The sequence below is a fragment of the Narcine bancroftii genome, chromosome 2 (assembly GCF_036971445.1).
Source record: "Narcine bancroftii isolate sNarBan1 chromosome 2, sNarBan1.hap1, whole genome shotgun sequence".
Lineage (NCBI taxonomy): Eukaryota > Metazoa > Chordata > Chondrichthyes > Torpediniformes > Narcinidae > Narcine > Narcine bancroftii.
In genome coordinates, this window is record NC_091470.1 from 366,748,807 (window position 1) to 366,769,873 (window position 21,067).

A 21,067-nucleotide genomic window follows, 5' to 3' on the forward strand; every position below is an offset into this window, starting at 1 on the left:
TTAAAGGATATAATTCCACGCTAATCTTTGTATTTCTTCATTAGCTTGAATCTGGAAAGCCATAACTGCTCGGCACTTGCAATGATCCCCAGCGGATGGCATTCCTGTAAGCAAACAGATTAATCGGCTCATAGAGTCAGTGTAACTTTCCCACGACGACTATAGTGACCCACCCACACTCGTCCCACCTTGCCTGCATTTGGACTAGATCCCTCCAAATCTGTGGTTTTCAAACTTTTTTTTCCACTCACATCCCACCTTAAGCAATTCCTTACTAAGCACAGAGCACCTACGGCATAGGGATTACAATCCCTGTTTGAAAACCACTGCTCTAAACCCATCCTATCCTTGTATCCCGCCCAATTATTTCTTATAAGTTGGAATTGTACCTGTCACAACCACCTCCTCTGGCAATTTGTTCCATATGCCCACCACACTGTAAAAAAAGTCACCCCTCATGTTCCTGTAAAATCTTACTCCCCACCCCCTTTCACCTTAAACAGTGGTTCTCAACCTTTTTGTTTCCACTCACACCCCACTTTACGTATTCCCTATGCTGTAGGAGCTCTGTGATTAGTAAGGAATTGCTTAAGGTGGGATGTAGGTGGGAAGAAAAAGTTTGAAAACCTCTGTTTTAATCGTCCCTCATTGACTCGTTATGTGCACGGTTTCAGAACTCCAAAGGAAATGGGCCAATGACAATTTTTTCAAGCAAAATATTTCAGTAACAATTGCATCTAGAGCAGTGATTCTCAATCTTCCCTTCCAACTCACACACCACCTTGAGCAATCCTTCAGAGCACTTATGGCATAGGGATTATTTAAAGTGGGATGTGAGTGGAAAGAAAAAGGTTGAGAACCTCTGACCTTCTTCCTGGTTCTCCTCTTGTGTCAATGTTACACATGAGGGGGCTTGCAAGTTCTGCAGGGCAGTCATGCATCATTTGGTTCTATGGTAAATATGCAAAATTTCTGGAGAATCTCCTACAGCTTCAGAAACAGGCAAAGAAATTTAACCAATAATTGGGGCCTGAACCCTTCAAGGTATGAGCTAAAGCAAGCAGGAGCCATTAGAACCTGGGGTTCTGTGGTCATGTTTTATGCTTCTGCTGAGATGTGTCCTGGGCTTATTTTTAATTGTTGCCTTTAATTTTTATTACCTTCTTGTGAAAATAATGGTTGAAGAGAAAAAGTGCAGCAGGTTCCCATAAACCCTGGCCCACATCACAGTGGTTGTGGCACGCAGTGATTAACTAAAGAGACTGAGTCACAGATTTACAGGCTTCGGGGGAAGGGTCAAGGTGTTAGCAGCTTTATACAAGGTCAAAGGGGGGGGGGGGGGGGCTCAGGTACAGTCACAGAACGGGTTGGGACCAGGTAATCAGGAATACAGCAGTTCAGCACAGCTTAAATATCATTATGTAAGTTTCTGAAGCATCTAAATAGCATGGTAACTGGGCTAGACTCTTACCTAATCTCCACTCCTGACTCCATTACCTTTAGTTTCTTGCCTCTAATTCTTTAAAAAAAACATTAGCTTTATGTGTGTCAACCCTTTGTCAACGCTTTAATTCCTTTTCTAAGTACTTTTGCCCTGAAGTTTACCACATGACTCCAGAAATACATGTGTGCCTGGAATCCTGTAACTAGATGAACTAATTTAGAGTTCTTTGAGGATGCAACTAATGACAATGAGTTTATTGTCATACACATTGTACAATGTACATATGGTTGAAATTCTTGCTTTCTGCAGCCAATCAGTAGGTGATTCTGTGGATATGATAAAGAAAACTGGATGGTGGCTTGCCTCCCTGGTGCCAGGGTCCGGGATGTAACTTCTCGTGTCCAAGACATCCTAAAGGGGGAGGGTAATGAACCAGAGGTCGTGGTACATGTTGGTACCAACGACATAGGGAGGAAGGAGGAAGTGGTCCTAAAAAATGAATATAGGGAGTTAGGCAGGGAGCAAAAAAGAGGGACCGCAAAGGGGGTCATCTCTGGATTACTTCCTGTGCCACATGATAGTGAGGGCAAGAATAGTATCAGGTGGATGTTGAATGCGTGGTTAAAGGGGTGGAGTAAGGGGCAGGGATTCTAGTTCTTGGATCACTTAGACCTCTTCTGGGGGAGGTGGAACCTGTACAGAAATTTGCCAAGTCAAAATCTAAAAGAAATCGCGGTGCACATTACGGAAGTACCTTTGCAAATCTGTGCTTTCAGTTTTTCAGCAACTTCTCCCATGGACCTGGAGTTCTTTGCGTGATATAAATATTCATCTTGAGGAAAGGAAGTAATTTGTCGTAGCTCTTCTTCGCTGGCCCTTCCAAACCCAACAGCATAAATATTGATACCTGTCGAGGAAGATCAAATAAAAGTGAGTTTGCTTCTCTGTAGTGTTGTGTTGAACCAGTATGAGCAGTTCTGCCTGCAAAGCCAGGGAAAGTTATACATTCAATCAGGAGTAAAGTACACGAAAGTCTGCAGGCACCGTGATTGAAGTAAAAACATGAAGCTGGAGAAACTCAGCAGGTCAAACAGTGAAATTTATGTAGCAAAGATAGATACATCACCAACGTTTTGAGCTCGATCCCTTCAAGATATGAGCAAAATGTCGGCATTTTGCTCATACCTTGATGAGGGGCTCAAGCCCAAAATGTCAAAAATGTATCTTTATCTTTGCTACATAAAGTTAGTTCACTGTTTGACCTGCTGAGTTTCTCCAGCGCCGTGTTTTTACTACATTTAACCATTCATGGATATGTACTTCAAGTATTAATCTTTTCAACAATCATGGATTAATACTTGAAGTTCATATAGCTATATATAAAGTTTGTAGCTGCTTGTAGTTAGACCACACAGAGTATTGTGTTCAGTTCTGGTCATCTCATTACAGGAAGGTTGTGGAAGCTATGGAGAGGGTGCAGAGGAGACTTACCAGGATGTGGCCTGGATTGGAAAATAAGTCTTATGAAGTAAGGTTAGCAGAGCTGGGACTTTTCTCTTTGGAGCGAAGAAGGATGAGAGAAGACTTAATAGAGGTCTACAAGATTATGAAAGGCATAGACATGGTGGACAGCCAGCGCCTGTTTCCCAGGGCAGGAACAGCAAACACCAGAAGCCATATATACAAAGTGAAGGGAAGAAGGTTTAGGGGTGACATCAGAGATAAGTTTTTTACACAGAGAGTTGTGGGTGCCTGGAATGCCTTCCCAGGGATGGTGGTGGAGGCTGAAATATTCAGGGCATTTAAGGATCTCTTAGACAGGATGAAAGAAAAATAGAGAGTTTTGGGGTAGAGTGAATTTAGTATTTTTTTAAAGGAATATTTGGGTCAGCACAACATCAAGAGCTGAAGGGCCAAACTGTACTGTAGTATTCTATGTTCTATGTCATGTGAAGCAAGACTGATAGAAATATAACTTTTCTCTTTGGAGCAATGAAGGATGAGAGGTGACTTAATAGAGGTATATAAGATTATAAGGTGGGAACATCACGTGATGCCATAGGGTTAGGATGTAGGAAACTGACCCTCCTGGTAAACTAATAATAAAGTACTAAATAAGTGATGTTTTAAATTAATTAAACTTTTTGAAGCTCATTTAAACACCGAAACAATTTAAAAATGTCCCTGAAGAAAGAAAAGCCTGCTACAGCCCTACCTGGAGCCCGATATGAAGAGAAGGCCAGAAGAGACCTGAGACCTACTGCAAGCTTGAAGCAGGGAGCTAGCGCTCGAACTGCTCCCTGGGTGAGTGACCCTTTGGAGGGATTGTCTGCCGATGAGTCTCTCCCACAGTGCCGGAGAGATGGCGTCGGGGAAAAAACCCGGAAGTGAACCATGCATGCGCAAAAAGCCTAGGCCTTCAGCGACACCGTCAGAGGAAGAAGAGTCAGGCACGCAGGGGAATAGCAGTGAAGAGAAAGAAGAAGACCACCAACAAAAAGAGATTGAAAGAAGCTAAGACTTTTAAAAATAAAAGCAAACGTAAAGTCGGAGACATAAACCAACATTGATTTACTAATAAGAGAATTTCATGGAACAAAAAGGGAAAATAAATGAAGTCTTAGAGGCAGTTAATAAAATTAAGAGAAAATTAGATGGGAAAATGAGGAAAATGTAGGAAGAAATACAGCATGTTGATGATAGAGAGACAAAAATAGAAGACACGACTACTGTTTTAACTGTGGAAAATCAAAACCTTTAGCAGAAAGTAGATATATTGGAGAATTTTAGTAGAAGAAACAATATTAAAATAGTGGATCTTAAAGGAGTGGAGGAGCAAGACCCAACTGGCTTTTTTCAGAAATAGATTCCTGAATGGTTGGGAGGTGAGCATTTGGACCACCCTATAGAGATGGAAAGAGCTCTTAGGGGAAAACTGCTTCTGAGTCAAAAGCCACGTTCTCTGCTAATTAAGTTTCTTCGATATCAAGAAGATTTTGACTTTGGTGGCAGAAGGGGCAAGAGTAAGAAAAGGCCCACTTGAGTATGAAGGGGGTAAAATTCTGTTTTACCCTATGATATAAGTCCAGATTTACTAAAAAGGAGAATTTAATCCTGTTGAGAAGACTCTTTGGGGAAAAAAGGACATCAATTTGTACTGCATCAACCTACGACCTTGAAGATTTTCTTGCCTTGAGGTGATAACAAGTTCTTCTCGAATTTTGTACAAGCAGAAGCGTTTGTGCAAGATCTCCCAAGAGCCCAGGTGGAATGAACTGTTGCTACGGCGTCCTTAATGGACTAAATTTATTTGATTGTTTCTGTAGGACTGATAATTCAGAATAAGGCCTGTTTTTTTTTGTTGGTTTTTGGAAAATTCTTTATTTATGAATTAAGTGATTAAAGATTAAATGGTAAATGTACTAGTGGGGGTTGGGGAGGAGAGATGCGGTTCTGACTCCTACTCGATCATGTGGGTATTTGTGTCCTTAGTTGCAGCCAGTAAAATAGAGGGTGGTAGTGTTGTATATTATTTAACCAACACTTGTTGAGGGGTGGGGGGGGGGGGTTTCATTCTGTTTATATATAGTTACAAATGTTGGAACATGAATTCTTTAATTGTAAATCTGTTTTCTTTTTTATATCTGGATTGCCGGAGGAAGTGCAGACCAACACATTGGAAATTGAGTAATGGAGTTGAGGGAGGAGGGTTTGCAAGTAGAAGCAGAGGAAGTACTGGTTTATCAAGATGAAAAATACATTGAAATTTGTAAATTTTAATGCTAATGGGTTAAACGTGTCAGTGAAGAGGAAAAGAATATTAACGTATATTAAGAAAATGGGAGCTGACGTAGAAGATGATTTTCTGCCTGAATTTTATAAAGAATTTAAAGATTTATTGATTCTTATTTTTATGGAAATGTTTGACCAAGCATCAATAACTCATACTCTCGCAGAATCATTTTCAACAGCAATAATTACTGTGATACCAAAACAAGATAGAAACCCTTTAAAACCTTATACACCCATTTCATTATTAAATGCAAATTATAAGATTCTTGCCAAAACATTGGCAAATAGAATGACTAAATTATTACTTAAATGAATAAATATGGATCTGATGGGCTTTGTAAAAAAAGAAACAATGTATGACAATGTGGCTATATTAATTAGTATTATATACATTTAGCACAAAAAAATAAAAGATTTGTGTTGCAGTGGTTTTAGATGCAGAAAAAGCATTTGATAGATTGGAGTGGGACTTTTTGTTTAAGGTGTTGGATAAATATGGATTTGGTCAGACTTTTATAAATTGGATTAAGACATTATATAATGATCCCAAAGCTAAAGTAGTGACTATTGGACAAATATCTGCTCCATACCAACTGATGATGAATGTCATTCATCTCCAGCTTTGTTTATATTAGCTATAGAGCCACTAGCTAAGGCAATAAGGGGCAGTTTGGAAATTAAGGGATTTAGTTTGGTCAAGAAGAGTTTATTTGCAGATGATGCTCTAATATATTTGACAGAACCTGAGACCTCCTTGCAAAAAATACATTTTAATTTGAAAGAATTTGGTAAGATTTCTGGTTATAAAATAAATTGGGACAAAAGTTAAATTATACCCCTTATGGAAGGAGATTATAGTCTTTGCCAAAGAAATACTCAATTTAAGTGGCCAAAAGATGGGATTAAATATTTAGGGATTTGTGTAGATAATAATTAAAAAAATTATATAAATTGAATTATTTGTCACTACTCAAAAAGGTTGAAGAATATTTGAAAAAAATGGATGATTCTACTTATAACATCAGTAGGAAGAGTTAACTGTATTAAGATGAATATATCCCCAATAATAAAATCCCCTTTTCAAACCTTATCTTTATTATTTTCTCGAAAGTTTCCAAGAATTAAATAAATATGTAAGGAAATTTCTTTTTACCTGTCAAGAGTATCTATTGAAAGATTAATGTGGAAATGTAAATTGGAAGGTTTACAACTTCCTAACTATGAATTATTATCAAGCGGCCCACATGAGATTTCTCACATTTCTTTTTGAAGGAGCAGAGAAACTGCATGGGTTAAAAGAGAAATGGATAAAATAGGAGAGAGCTCTGCAGAGGAATTCATATACAAATAGGATTCAAAATTAATGATTGGTTCTAAAGAAACACCATTGTTGAAATGACATAATTGGAATGAAAGGAATTATATCATCCAAGCAGCCACTGATTCAAAATCATCTTGTACCTTTTTCAAAGGGTAATCAATTTGTAACTATTTGGTTTTGTAATGGCATTAAAAATATCAAAGATTATTATGAACAAGGCCAATTGATGACAGTTGAACAACTAAAGAATAAATATGGAATACCTAATAACGCTCTTTTTTGTTATTTTCAAATGAGAGGATATTTGAGGGATGTTAGGTCCAGCGATGCTGTTACCTACTTGTAGTGAGGTAAAAATTCTTATTAGGAAGGGAAACACTAATAAATTTACTTCTGCAATGTATCTTTTATTACAAACAGGAACTACTAAACATGGAGTCCATAAATCTAGATAGAATTGGGAGCTGGATTTGAATATTACAATTGATGAGCAAAAGAGATTGTATGTCAAATACTAAAAATGTAAGGTATAGATTTGTTTAATATAATTTTTTACATCAGCTATATTTGACACCACAAAAATTAAATAGAATGAAATCAGATTTATCAGATCAATGTTTTAGGTGTGGTAAAGAGACAGGAACTTTCCTGCATTCAACTTGGTCAATGTCCCGAGGTAAAGCCTTTTTGGGTGGATTTAGGGAAATTTTTAGAACAAGTTACACCAAAAGCCCAGATTTATTTCTATTGGGGAAATATAGAAAGTATAGGACTTAAGTTGAAACTATCAATAACCCAAATGAAATTTGTTAAAATAGCATTAGCAGTGGCAAGGAAATGTATTGCAGTGACCTGGAAGTCAAATTCACATTTGGGTATGGGAAGATGGAATACAGAAATTCAAAGCTGTATCCCTTTGGAGAAAATTACATACAATTTGAGAAACAAATATGGTATTTTTTTTGCAAATTTGGAGCCATATTTGCAAACTCTAGGTGTAAATATGTATTAGTGTTCTTCCAGACTCTTGAGGCCTGTGTCAATCTTCTTCCCTAAATTGATCTATAAACCTTGCTGAAGTCCTATGTGTTGGAAAGTGAATCTCTGATCAATCCATGAAGCTATTTTCTTTTTCTTCTTCTTTACCTTACATTTCTATATATCCTTTTATATATATAAATTTCTTTGGGGGTGAAGGGTTTAGGGAGGGAGGGTATGGGAGGGAAGGGGAAGGGTTATAACCATCATGTAATGATTGAAATTCTCTTAAATTTAAATTCTTGTTTTATATAATTGTTTATTAATTACATGTATGGAAAAATTTTAAATAAAATAATAATAAAAAGATTATGAGGGGCTTAGAAGGCAGAGAGACAACACACTTTCCTATGGGAATAGGAAATGACAGAGGACGTCTGTTTAAGGAGGAGTGGAGGAAAGTTTGGGGAGACATCAGAGGTCAGTTTTTTACTCAGAAAGTGGTGGGTGCCTGGAATCCATTGCCAAGGGTGGTGGTGGAGGCTGGTACAATGGGGATATTTAAAATACTCTTAGATAGGCGCATGAATGCAAGAAAAATAGAGGGTTATGGGCGTGAGATAGGGAAGTATTAGATGACTGTGAACTACTGTAGGTTAACATCGGTTGTAACAGCATCATGGGCTGAGGGCGTGTACTGTGTTGGAATAACATAACATAACATAACAATTTACAGCACGGAAACAGGCCATTAGGCCCTTCTAGTCCACACCGAACCAAACACCCCTCTCTAGTCCCACCTCCCTGCACAATGCCCATAACCCTCCATCTTCTTCTCATCCATAGACCTGTCCAACCTTTTCTTAAATAATACAATTGACTCCACCGCCACTATTTCTCCCGGAAGATCATTCCACACGGCTACCACTCTCTGAGTAAAGAAGTTCCCCCTCATGTTACCTCTAAACCTCTGCCCCTTAATTCTTAACTCATGTCCTCTTGTTTTAATCTTTCCTCCTCTTAACGGAAATAGTCTATCCACATCCACTCTGTCTATCCCTTTCATAATCTTAAATACTTCTATCAAATCCCCTCTCAACCTTCTACGCTCCAAAGAATAAAGACCTAATCTGTCCAATCTCTCCCTATACTCTAGATGCTTAAACCCAGGTAACATTCTGGTAAACCTTCTCTGCACTCTCTCCACTCTGTTTATATCCTTCCTATAATTAGGCGACCAGAACTGTTCCACGTTCTAGAAGGAAGGATTAATTGGGAGGTGTTTCCAAATGCCAGCACTAGTGTGGTGGGCTGAATGGAGTGTAGAGGAATGAGGGGAGATTTGATAGATGTATATTTGAAAGAGATTTGATAGAGGTGGGCCTCAAGGTTGGTGTAGTGGTTAGTGCAACACCGTTACAGCGCCAGTGACCCAGATTCAAATCCACCACTGTCTGTGAGGAGTTTGTACGCTCTCCCAGTATCTGTGTGGGTTTCCTGCCACCCTTCAAAATGTTCAGGAGTTGTAGGTCAATCAGGTGTAATTGGGCGGTATGGGCTCTTGGGCCGGAAGGGCCTGTTACCGTGTTGTACGTCTAAATTTAAATAAAAATGAAAAATTTATACCAAGTGATGATGGGTATAGATAGAGTAAATGCAAGCAGGCTTTTTTCCTCTGAGGTTAGATGAAATAAAACCTCGAGGACACGGGAAAAGGTTACAGGAAACCTTATGTGGAACTTCTTCAGCGTGTGGAATGAGCTGCCAGCTGAAGTGGTGAATGCGACTCAATTTTAACATTTAACAAAAATTTGGACAGATATATGGATGGGAGGGGTATGATGGGATATGGTCTGGGTGGTCGTGGGACTAATCGGAATACTCGACATACTCGTGTAGAGTCAAATTTTGTAAGCCATTTTTTAATGTAGATTTATGGGGTTGACTATTACTTTTGAGGGGCTAAAATTCATAAACGAGAATCCAAAATACCATATTAGTGATAGAAGTCCAAATGATCTCCAAATGAATGAAGAACAAAAACATAATGAATTAATGATACAGAATCTGTGCATCTAAACACGCATCCCTCCCCAGGGGAGGTCAGGACCGCGGTAAGTATCTGCGTCGGCTGAGGCATTGGGAGCTCCGATGGGGGGGATGGCTGGGGTGGTGGTGAGAGTCTGTGTTTGAGGCATCAGGACTTCCAAATGGGCAGGTGGCTAGGGCTGGGGTCTAGGCAAGAGTCCATATTTGAAGTGTTGGGAGCTCTGGCCTGTAGGTGGAGGGGACTCTGATCGACTTTTACACAAGACTTTTTGACCAAAAATGGGGGGGGTGACTTTTACATGCGATTGACTTTTACACAAGTATATCCAGTAATAGTTTGACACAGGCTAGAAGGGCCAAACCATGTGCTCCATGGTTCTATGGTCTAAACATTGGTTACCGTTCACTTCCTATGGATTCTGCAAGGCCTGCCTAGGTTTTTGAGCGGACTTGTGTCTTGTGGTCTTATCTGCAGAATCTTTCCATGACACCTTGTCCTTATTTTAACTTTGACTTGGAGATACAGAATGGTAACAGGCCCTTCCGGCCCACAAGCCCACTCTTTCTAAATAAACCCATGAGACCAATTAACCTACTAGCCCCATACGTCTTTGGAAAGTGGGATGAAAACAAAGACACAGGGAGAATGTACAAACTCCCTAAAGGCAGCGCCGGATTCTTACCCAGGTCATTGCTGCTGTAACACCACTGTGCTAACTGTGCCACAGCGGGCACCATGAGCTTACCGTTGCGCCTTGCCTGTGCTGCCCACTCAGCCATGTTGCCTTGCCCACGGCCAGAGGTGAACACGACTGCCATCTTTGGGATACGGCGTGAAGGGGCTCGAGCTCCCCCCGCCACTTTGAAACTGTGCTTGAAGAGCTGCCTCAGATCCTGCCCTGGTTTGGCCCTTGGGGCTGCGTACTTTATGCGGCTCACCGCCACCTTGATTTCGTCAGCTGTGCTGTAACGACCAAGTGGAAATTCTGTTTGGACCTCAGCGGCGTACTGTACAAGACCCACTCGAGTTGCATTCCTTGCTACTTCCAGTGAGTCCACGATGTTGTTGACAAACTTCTTCACTGACTGAAAATTCCGTGCTCCAAGTCTTCTTGATCCATCAATGAAGAAAACGAGGTCCATTGCTCTGTTGGTACATTCTGCAGAGAGCAGACACATTAATGTACATTAACCGATCAGAAACATTTATTGCATGGATTTGATACCACGTACAGATATATAACCATACAACGATATAACAGTTTACAGCACGGAAACAGGCCATGTTGGCCCTTCAAGACCATGTTGGTTCAGTTGAACAACTCCACTAGCTCCTCCCTCCTGCTCTTCGCTCATAACCCTCCAATCCCCTCACATCCATGTACACATCCAACATTCTCTTAAATGACAGAAGGGACCTCACTGCAACTATCTCCTCTGGAAGATCATTCCATTCTGCCACCACTCTCTAGGTGAAGAAGCATTCTCTAACATTTCTCCTAAAGTTTTGCTCCCTTACCCTTAACTTATGCCCTCTTGTTCCAACCTCCCCTACCCTCAGGGGAAAGAGTCTACTCACGTCTAGTCTATCTATTCCATTCATAATTTTAAACACCTCTTTCAAATCCCCTCTTAGCCGTCTACATTCCAATGAATAAATTCCCAGACTCCTTAATCTTTCTCCATAATCTAGATGCTGTAAGCTAGGCAACATCCTTGTAAATCTTATCTGCACCCTTTGCAATTTAATTTAGAGATGCAACACGATAACAGTCCCTTCTGGCCCATGAGCCCGTGACAACCAAATACACCCATGTGACCATTAACCTACTAACCCCCATATGTCTTTGGAACAGCTGCCTATTGTTAGTGGATTGAAGAAGGTGGTTCAGCTTGCAGTCTGTACTGAATCTGTACGATCAGGACTTTTCAGATAGATATAGATGCGACCGGCTCATTCATGGGAACCAGGGTGAGGAGGTGCCAATAGCAAGCAGGAGTCCCGAAGGGCCTCAGGCACTGACAGCTTCCTGATCATATCGGGGGGGGGGTTGGGAAACAGGGGCCGAGGAGGGGGACCTCGGAGTTACCGTTGGACCGGACAGGAGGCCGTGCAGCTATGGAAGTCAAGGGGGCATGGGAGGTAGTGGCATCGGAGGAGGTGGCAGGGCCCACGGACACTCAGTGTCTCTGAGGTGAATCTCGCTTGCTTCTCTTTCCTATCTTGGTGGGAGCTTTGCGTGTCGTCACAGGGCAGACACAAGTAAGCACTTTATGTGTATCATATACATGACAATAAAGGAATCTGGAATATAAATTCTCGGGGAGCATCAGAAGAGAGAGAAAAAAAGAGATAACATTTCGAAACAGTGACCTTAGATCAGAACCTCCTGTTCATCTCCCTTCTCTTCAGATGCACGCCCTTTTGGAGGCATGCATTGAAGTAGGGGAATGCCTGGCTTAGAACGGGTGGCACAGTTTGTATAGTGGTCAGCGCAATGCTATTACAGCGCCAGCAAACTGGGGTTTGAATCTGGCTCTGTTTGTTCGTTTCCCCCATGTCTGTGTGGGGAATCCCTGGGGGCTCCGCTTTCTTCCCACCCTTCAAAACACATGAGGGTTGCAGGTTAATTGGGTGTAATTGGGCAGCCTGTTACCACGCTGTATGTCTAAATTAAATTAGAACGCCATTTCTTGTTTAGATAATGAGATAGAACCCAGCGCAGTACAAGCCCTTCATGATGTTGTGCTAACCTACTCCACAATAAGCTATCCCTTGCCCACCTCACACTCATAACCCTCTATCTGTGCCTGCCCAAGAATCTTTTATCTCTGATAAACCTTCCTCCACTCACTTTAAGCAGCGGAATTGGACATTTTGGCGGAGGCTAATTTGGCGGTGAACATTTTGGCGAAAAAAAACCAGACCTTCAGAGATTTGACGTGTACAGTTTGGCGGATGGTGTCGTCCAGCAGACGTTGAGTGGGGCGGGTGGGTAGCTGCCCAAAAGATGTACATTTTTCTTTGGCTTGGCTTCGCGGACGAAGATTTATGGAGGGGGTAAAAAGTCCACGTCAGCTGCAGGCTCGTTTGTGGCTGACAAGTCCGATGCGGGACAGGCAGACACGGTTGCAGCGGTTGCAGGGGAAAATTGGTGGGTTGGGGTTGGGTGTTGGGTTTTTCCTGCTTTGCCTTTTGTCAGTGAGGCAGGCTCTGCGGTCTTCTTCAAAGGAGGTTGCTGCCCGCCAAACTGTGAGGCGCCAAGATGCACGGTTTGAGGCGTTATCAGCCCACTGGCGGTGGTCAATGGGGCAGGCACCAAGAGATTTCTTTAGGCAGTCCTTGTACCTTTTCTTTGGTGCACCTCTGTCACGATGGCCAGTGGAGAGCTCGCCATATAACACGATCTTGGGAAGGCGATGGTCCTCCATTCTGGAGACGTGACCCATCCAGCGCATCTGGATCTTCAGCAGCGTGGACTCGATGCTGTCCACCTCTGCCATCTCAAGTACTTCAACAATAGGGATGTAAGCGCTCCAATGGATGTTGAGGATGGAGCGGAGACAACGCTGGTGGAAGCGTTCTAGGAGCCGTAGGTGGTGCCGGTAGAGGACCCATGATTCGGAGCCGAACAGGAGTGTGGGTATGACAACGGCTCTGTATACGCTTATCTTTGTGAGGTTTTTTTAGATAATTAAATTCCCATTCCTTCCCCAAGTTTACAGATAAAGCTCCCGACCGGAGCAACTCTTACTAAGTAGGGATAAGGAGATGCTTTAAGAGAGTCACCCCAATAACGAGGACATCAACCAGCTCTTCATCCTGGGCGACGCCATTGCTGTTTCACACAACTTCATTCAAACAGCTGCTATGAGGAAAGCACGACCAAGGCCCTCCGCTGGCTGAATATTTGTTCCCATCTTCACCAAACATTTATGTGTTAGTTCAGAGAATGTTTACTTTTACGTTTAAATTAGTGTATTTTTACCTATTATTTAATTCCTATTTATTTTAATTTTTAAAATTATTTTCCTCGATTTTTTGCCACTTGCTTAAGGCTATTGGTGGCTTGAACTCCATATTCCAGGGGTTCTACCCCACACCTCTATTAAATCACCTGTCGTTCTTCATTTCTCGAGATAATAAAACGTTTGGTGTAAAGAAATCTGCTCTCCTACAAACAGTGCTGTAGGATCTCACCGGAGTAGTACTCCAGGCACCACAGGGGGCTGCTCCGGGCACCACAGGGTCAGCTCTGGAACCTCAAGGGGCTGCTATGAGCACCACAGGGGGCAGCTCTGGAACCTCAGTGTGGGCATCACAGAGGGCAGCTCTCGCACATCAAGGGGCAGTTCTGGCACCTCAGGGGCAGCTCTGGTACCACAGAGTCAGCTCTGGACTCCTCAGGGGCTGCTCCAGGCACCACAGGTGGCAGTTCTGGTACCACAGGGGGCCACTCCAGGCATCACAGGGGGCAGTTCTGGCACCTCAGGGGGCCACTCCAAGGCCTCCCTGTCGTCGTTTTTGGTGAGCTCCGACACCTAAAAAATTAGCCCTACCCCCCTGGTTGGAGACAAATAGGGGTCTTTACCTGTAAAGTTTTGTTCATCAGCAAGACATGTTAAAGAATCTTAAATCTAAAATTGATTTTAATTTTCTGTAATTAACGAGTAACACTGACCCAAAGACTGTCCAGTGTAAGGCTAAACTGCTCAACAACTTTGAGTAAAACAAGTCTGCAGACACTGTGGTTGAAGTAAAAACACGATGCTGTAGAAACTCAACAGGTCAGTGTCCTTTATGTAGAAAAGATAAAGATACATCACCAATGTTTTTGCCTTGAAATGTTGGTTATATCTCTTTATCTTTGCTACATAAAGGACACTGACCTGCTGAGTTTTTCCAGCATCGTGTGTTTGCCTACAGCAGAGTGCATCGTTGAAGGTGGACCAAGTGGACAAGCTCCGCGGTCACACACCAAATGTCATGACCTGGTTCCCTCACCAGGCTCCCTGATGTGCGGCTGCCACACTATACGGTCAGAAGATGTAAAGGGCAGGTTAGAATAAATTTCCAGCTGGGAATCAGTTCTGTGCTGGTGACCAAATAAGAGATATGAGCCTGCGTTACAATGGAAAGAAGGAATTGATGGGCTAGAATAAATAGATTCAGGTCCTTGTGTGGGACAGGATTGAAGAGGTGAAGGAGACGAGGGAGAGGGGTTAGAAAGGAAATACATACTTTGGCAGGTCCTCCCATCTGCATTAATGATGTATCCTTTCCGACACGTACAGAGGTAACTGTCCACCGTGCTCACGCAGTTGTGTTCACAAATGTGTCTGGCCTCGAGGCAGAAGTCGGTTCCTATAATATGGACAGAGGATGATGTGATATAGAGGTTTCTTGGAGATAAAATCAATACCCATCCTGGCCTAAACCATCCCCAGGCCACATCCCAACCCCACTCCTGACCTTATGATGGAAGGAAAGTCATTGGTCTAACCACGTTGCCCCATAATAATGGAAGGGCAACCATGCCTCTACTCTCTCAGAAGCCTGAAGAAATTTGGCATGTTCTCGTGACCTCTTGCTCATGTTTAGTCAAGCTTACTGTCGTCCGATTGCACAAGTACAACCCAATGAAACAGTGTTCTCCTGTCCTTGGTGCAAGACACCCAGACACACAACCACATACAGCTAAACAATACTTATACGGGACAAGCATCCTTAGATACAAATAAATAAATAATTGCTTTCTTTTTAAAGTATTTTTATTGATACTTTACAATTAAAAATTGAACAATACAATTATGAAGTGTGCTACAAGATCAGTAAAAAAAGTTCCAATCAAAGCAAACTCAAGACATTGAAATAGTACATAACAAAAAAGAAAGAAATTTCAAAACCCCTTCCCCTAAGCAAGGTTGAAGAGAAACATTAATAAATCCAGGTGGTCCGGTCTTAGAGAGGGACAACACAACACCAAAATTCCAGTTTGATACTCAATTTTGACATGATGGTAGCTGTTCAAGTATGAACCCCTTTTGAAATTTAATATTTGAGTTATTAATCTAATTGTTTCCAAGTTTAAACAAGACTAATATCCCTTTGCTATTGTGCATGTGTAGGTGGAGTATTATCTTTCCATTTAATCAAAATTGCACATCAGGGCGTCAATTAAATAAAAGATAAAATGCAGCATTGAATTGAGGTTAGCAACACATCATCTTCTCAGAATGTTCCAAAAAGAGCCATTAAAGGGCTAAGTTCCAATTTTAAATTTAAAATGTTTGAAAAACTTCCTTCCAAAATTTTTCTAAGCTGGGGCAGGCCCAAAAAATATGAATGAAGGAAACAAAACCTGTTTTACATTTATCACATTGCGGACTTATGTCCAAATAAAATTGAGACCCTTCTAATTTAGACATCTGTGCTCTATGAACCACTTTAAAGTGCAGCAGACAAGGCCGTGCACAAAGATGTAGTGTGAATCAGTTTGAAAACAGGATTCCATACCTCAATGGACAGCGAAAGGTTCAAATCCTGCTCCCAGGTGTTCCTGATTTTAATTAACGGGGCTTGTCTTAGATCAGCCAATTTGTCATAAATAAGAATATTTGACAATTCTTGAGTCTTCTTCGCCCTCTTCTTTATATAAAATAACGGACAAGCTGGACGATAAACACAGTTTGAGAAGAGGGGAACAATTTAGAAGGTTTTTTGCATTTCAATCACCTCTTTCAACCTTCTTTGCAAGACTCCTCCTTCAAGGACTGACATAGATTGGGTATTAATGTTTTTACTGACAACAATTTTGCATCTTTTTGAACAATTAATAGTAAAATTTAACTTCTCTAAAGCTCTTTTTTTTTTCAGATATTTACAAATTAGACATTTTGTTCATTCTCAGATTCCTGACTCTCCTGGGAATCCTGAGGAGAATATTCTTGATAGATTTTTTGAACTACAACCTCTTTAAAAAGCCTTAATATCTCTTATTTGTGATAAATAAATATGGTTTAATAAATAATAGCATCTTATATGGTCAGTGCGAGCAGTTCCTTTGGTCGTTCAGCATTCTCTCTGCCCGTGGGAAGAAGCTGTTCCTCAGCCTGGTGGTGCTGGCTCTGATCCTCCTGTTTCCCTTTCCCAGTGGAAGCAGCTGAAAGATGCTGTGTCCAAGGTGGAAGAGGTCATCAATAATTTTGCTAGCCCTCTTCAGAGAACGATTCCACAGATCAAAGTGGGGGGGGGGGGGGAGGGAAAGAGATTCTAGTGATCCTCTCTGCTGCTCTTACGATCCTGTGGATTGACCTTCGATCCATTTCTCTGCAGAAGCTGTACCACACTGTGATGCAGCCAGCTAGGATGCTCTCGATAGAGCTCCTGTAGAAGGTTGACATAATGGTGGCCAGTAGCCTCGCGTGCCTTCCTGACAAGTAAGGAGATGTTGAGTGTCTACAATAGGTCACTAGTTAAGTGAACTCCAAGGAACTTGATGCTCTCCACTCTCTCTACTATGTATAGTGGAGGGTGGTCGTTCCTGGTGCCCCTGAAGTCCATGATCACCTCATTTGTCTTGTCCACGCTGAGACTCAGGTTGTTCCTCTCATACCATTTCACAAAATTTTCCACCTCTTTTCTGTTGTGCAACTTATCGTTGTGGCTGACGAGACCAGTGTCATCTGCAAACTTGATGGTATGGTTGGAGCTGGATCTGGTGATGCAGTCGTGGGTCAGTAGCGTGAACAGGAGTGGGCTGAGCACATAGCCCTGAAGTGGGCCAGTGCTCAGCTACTGACCTGGACAGATTGTGACCTTTCTGTTAGGAAGTCCGGAATCAAGTTACAGTGAAGGGTGTTTCGTCCCAGCAAGATGCACCTCAGGAAGTACTCTGGCCAAACAGTTTGGGACAGTAAGTAGTCTGCCAGAAACCGCAGAGAGTTATGAATGCACAGCCCCCTCCTGTCCATCAACCCTGCCTGTACCTCCCACTGACCTGGGAAAGCTCCAATATACCAAAGGACCAATCCCACCCCAGTCACACTCCCTTCTCCTCTCGTTCGTCAGGTAGAAGAAACAAGAGACTGAAAACATGAACCTCCCGATTTGAGGACTGTTTCTTTCCTGCTGTTAACAGACTTTTAACTGGACCTCTTATGGGTAAAATATGATGCTTTTTGCACTGTTTAACTGTACTTTTTCTGTATACCTTGCACTTTTTCTTGTAACACTATACCCTGCACTTCTGTTGTATTATTGGGCACTGCCTGCTGTACTTAAATATGCATTAACTTGCCTAGAGAGCACGCAAAACAGTTTTTCACATTACCTTGGAGGATACAACAATAAATAATTCAAATCAATTCAATTTAATGATGAATCAGATGAAGAGAGTTGACCAATGTCCTTTTGTTCCAGATGCCCCAGGTCACGAGTCCATTCCCATTCATTGCCTATAACAGGGGTGGCCAAACTGCAACCCGTGAGCCACATGCACCACTTTGACATTCAATGTGCAGCTCGCGGAAAAATGTTGGCTAAGACAAGAATCGTACGAGCCGGTGCTCATAATAGTCGTGTTAGTGGGCCTGGCTTGCCATCGTGTGATTGTGACGTGTGCGGCTGTGTTGTGGGAAGTGAAATTAGTGAGTGTTAGTGTGATCTGGGCCGCACGCCCTCTGGAGCTCCCAACTGCAGTCTCTCACCTCACCCCAGCTGCCCACCCACCGGAGCTCCCGACACCCCGACCGCGGACTCTTGTCTAGGCTGCCCGCACGTCCAAGCTCCCGATGCCCCAACTGGAGCCTCTCGCATAGGCCCCAGCTGCCCACCCACTGGAGCTGCCAATGCCCCGACACGGACACACCAATATAAACAAAATATTTAGTATGTATATGTATACTTTTTGATTATTGAATCTAATATAAATCAGCAGTTTAAAACTACATAAATGAATAAATATTATGACTTACATTTCTTAATATTTAATGTAATTTTTTGTAACAAAATGTGCATGTAAAAATAAAAATGATATTTTTTTCACGTGTAACGGCTCTCGTATGTGGGTCTTACGTTAAGCACATTACGTGGGTCTTACATTAAGCACATTTGGCCACCCTGGGCCGATACAATCCCAAACAGATCAATTAAAATGGGTTTGAGCCGGTTTTAGGGCTCAATGTCTTCCTTCTGGGCCTATGTGTGGACTGACAAATTTCACTAACTCTGGGCTCGTTGGATCTTTCCTGGCCAAGACTGGGAGAGCGAGTGCCCCCACCATTCCATCTCGTGGAGCACTTCGGCCAAAGAATGCACAGCTAATTGCAGGTGCTTTTGAGGAAGTACCTACCCTGAACCACAAGCCACGGTCATTTCACAAACAGTTATTTCAGCCATATCATTAGAACCATAGAACACTGCAACTCAGAAAACAGGCCATTTGGTCCTTCTAGTCTGTGCTGAAACACCGCACTGACCTGCACCCAGTCCATAAACCTCCAGACCTCTCTCATCCATGTATCTATCCAATTTATTCTTAAAGCGTAAGAGTGAGCCTGCAGATGACAGCTCATTCTACACTCCCACCACTCTGAGTGAAGAAGTTCCCCCTAATGCTCCCCCTAAACCTTTCCCCTTTCACCCTAAACCCATGTCCTCCTGTATTTATCTCTCCTAATCTAAGTGAAAAGAGCCAACTCGCATTTACTCTGTCTATACCCCTCGTAATTTTGTAAACCTTTATCAAATCTCCCCTTATTCTCTTTCATTCCAAGAAATGAAGTCCTAACCTGTTTAGTCTTTCCCTCTAACTCAACTCCTGAAGACCTGGCAACATCCTAGTAAATCTTCTCTGTACTCCTTCAATCTTACTGATATCCTTCCAGTAGTTTGGTGACCAGAACAGCACACAGTACTCCAAATTTGGCATCACCAATGCAACCTCACCATAACATACCAACTCCTACACTCAATACTTTGATTTATAAAGGCAAAGATGCCAAAAGCTTTCTTTACAACCCTGTCTACCTGTGATGCCACTTTCAGGGAATTATGTACCCAGATCCCTTTGCTCCTCGGCACTCCTCAGTGCCCTACCATTTACTATATACGTCCTATCTTGGTTTGTCCTTCCAAAATGCAACACCTCACACTTGTCTGAATTAAATTCTACCTGCCATTTTCTGGCCCATTTTTCTAGTTGGTCCAGATCACTCTGCAAGCTTTGAAACCCTTCCTCACTGTCCACAACATTGTTCCCATACACCAAGGGAGTGAAACATGAAAGTCTGCAGTCACTGTGATGGTAGTGAAAATGCAGCAGGTCTCACAGCATCCATGGGATGTAAAGATATAGAACTGATGTTTTAGAACTGAGCCCTTCTTCAAGGTATGAGTAAGAAAGCAGGAAGGTGCCTAAATTAATGACAAGGGAGAGAAAGGGGGAAGAATGGGAGGGGGGAAGGAGTCCAGACCAACAAAAGGTGTTAATTGGTTATGATAAGAGGAAAGATGAGAATTGAGGAAAGGAGACAGTGAACCAAGATGGGGGCAGATGGTTCTAACAGAAACCAGCGGTCATTGTTAATGCCATCCATTTGGAGTGTGCCCAGACAGAAGATGAGATGTTGCTCATCCAATATGCAGGTGGTCTCAGTCTGGCAGTGCATGAGACTGTGGGCAGGTATGTCAGCAAGGGAATGGGATGGAGAATTAAAATGGGTGGCCTCTGGGAGATCCACACTATTGCAGCAAACAGAGCCGAGACAATCAATGAAACATTCTCCCAGACTATGCCTAGTCTCTTGATCTCATACGTTGAACAAGGGCTCAGGCCTGAAATGTCAGTAATCTATATTTACCTCCTGTGGACACTGCGAGACTGGCTGAGTTTTTCCAGCATTTCTGCATTTTGACGCACACCAAGGGAACAGGAGGAGCGTGGTCAGCCCCAGTAACTTCATCTGTTTCTCAAGGTCACCTCAATTCACCATCCATTAAAAGCTCTAACCACAAGGTGAAACAATTCAGGATCCACAGAGGACATGACTGACAGATCGAATCCCAAATACGTGAGCTTAGGTGAAACAGAGCCAACTCTTGGCTTACACCTGGACAGAGACTTACGTCGACACGTCTTCCCGTCCGGATTGAGTGTGAACCCTGAGCGACATCGGCAGACGTACGAGGTCCCTGTGTTGACACAATCATGTTCACACCCGTGCTCCCCAAGGTTGCAGTGGTCAATCTCTGTCAGCAACAACAACAACTTGCATTTAGGCACCACCACATGAGAGAGGCCCGAGGAGTGTGCATCAACAAGACATTGTCCAAAAAGCTTGGTGGAAGAGTTTTTGAAAGAAAGGGGATGGGGAAATACGGTGGGGGGAGGGGGGGGCAGTGTGATACTGTGGCAAAACCAAAATTGGTGAAATCTTGAGCAAACAACAAGCTGTAATTGTTATATGGTTATATGGGTCAG

General features: G+C 42.5%; 1 protein-coding gene across 1 annotated transcript in view; it reads right to left on the reverse strand.

The window, feature by feature from the left end:
- The window catches only part of LOC138753133 (matrilin-2-like), a gene marked incomplete at its 5' end in the record, with an annotated part of 29,619 nt that continues 8,552 nt past the window's right edge, over nucleotides 1–21,067 (reverse strand). The window contains 9 exons of the mRNA XM_069915708.1: nucleotides 1–104; nucleotides 2,199–2,351; nucleotides 10,331–10,744; nucleotides 14,827–14,949; nucleotides 17,181–17,358; nucleotides 18,294–18,428; nucleotides 18,800–18,938; nucleotides 20,448–20,490; nucleotides 20,713–20,835. Coding sequence (XP_069771809.1) covers nucleotides 1–104; nucleotides 2,199–2,351; nucleotides 10,331–10,744; nucleotides 14,827–14,949; nucleotides 17,181–17,358; nucleotides 18,294–18,428; nucleotides 18,800–18,938; nucleotides 20,448–20,490; nucleotides 20,713–20,835 — 1,412 coding nt within the window. The remainder of the gene's footprint in view (nucleotides 105–2,198; nucleotides 2,352–10,330; nucleotides 10,745–14,826; nucleotides 14,950–17,180; nucleotides 17,359–18,293; nucleotides 18,429–18,799; nucleotides 18,939–20,447; nucleotides 20,491–20,712; nucleotides 20,836–21,067) is intronic.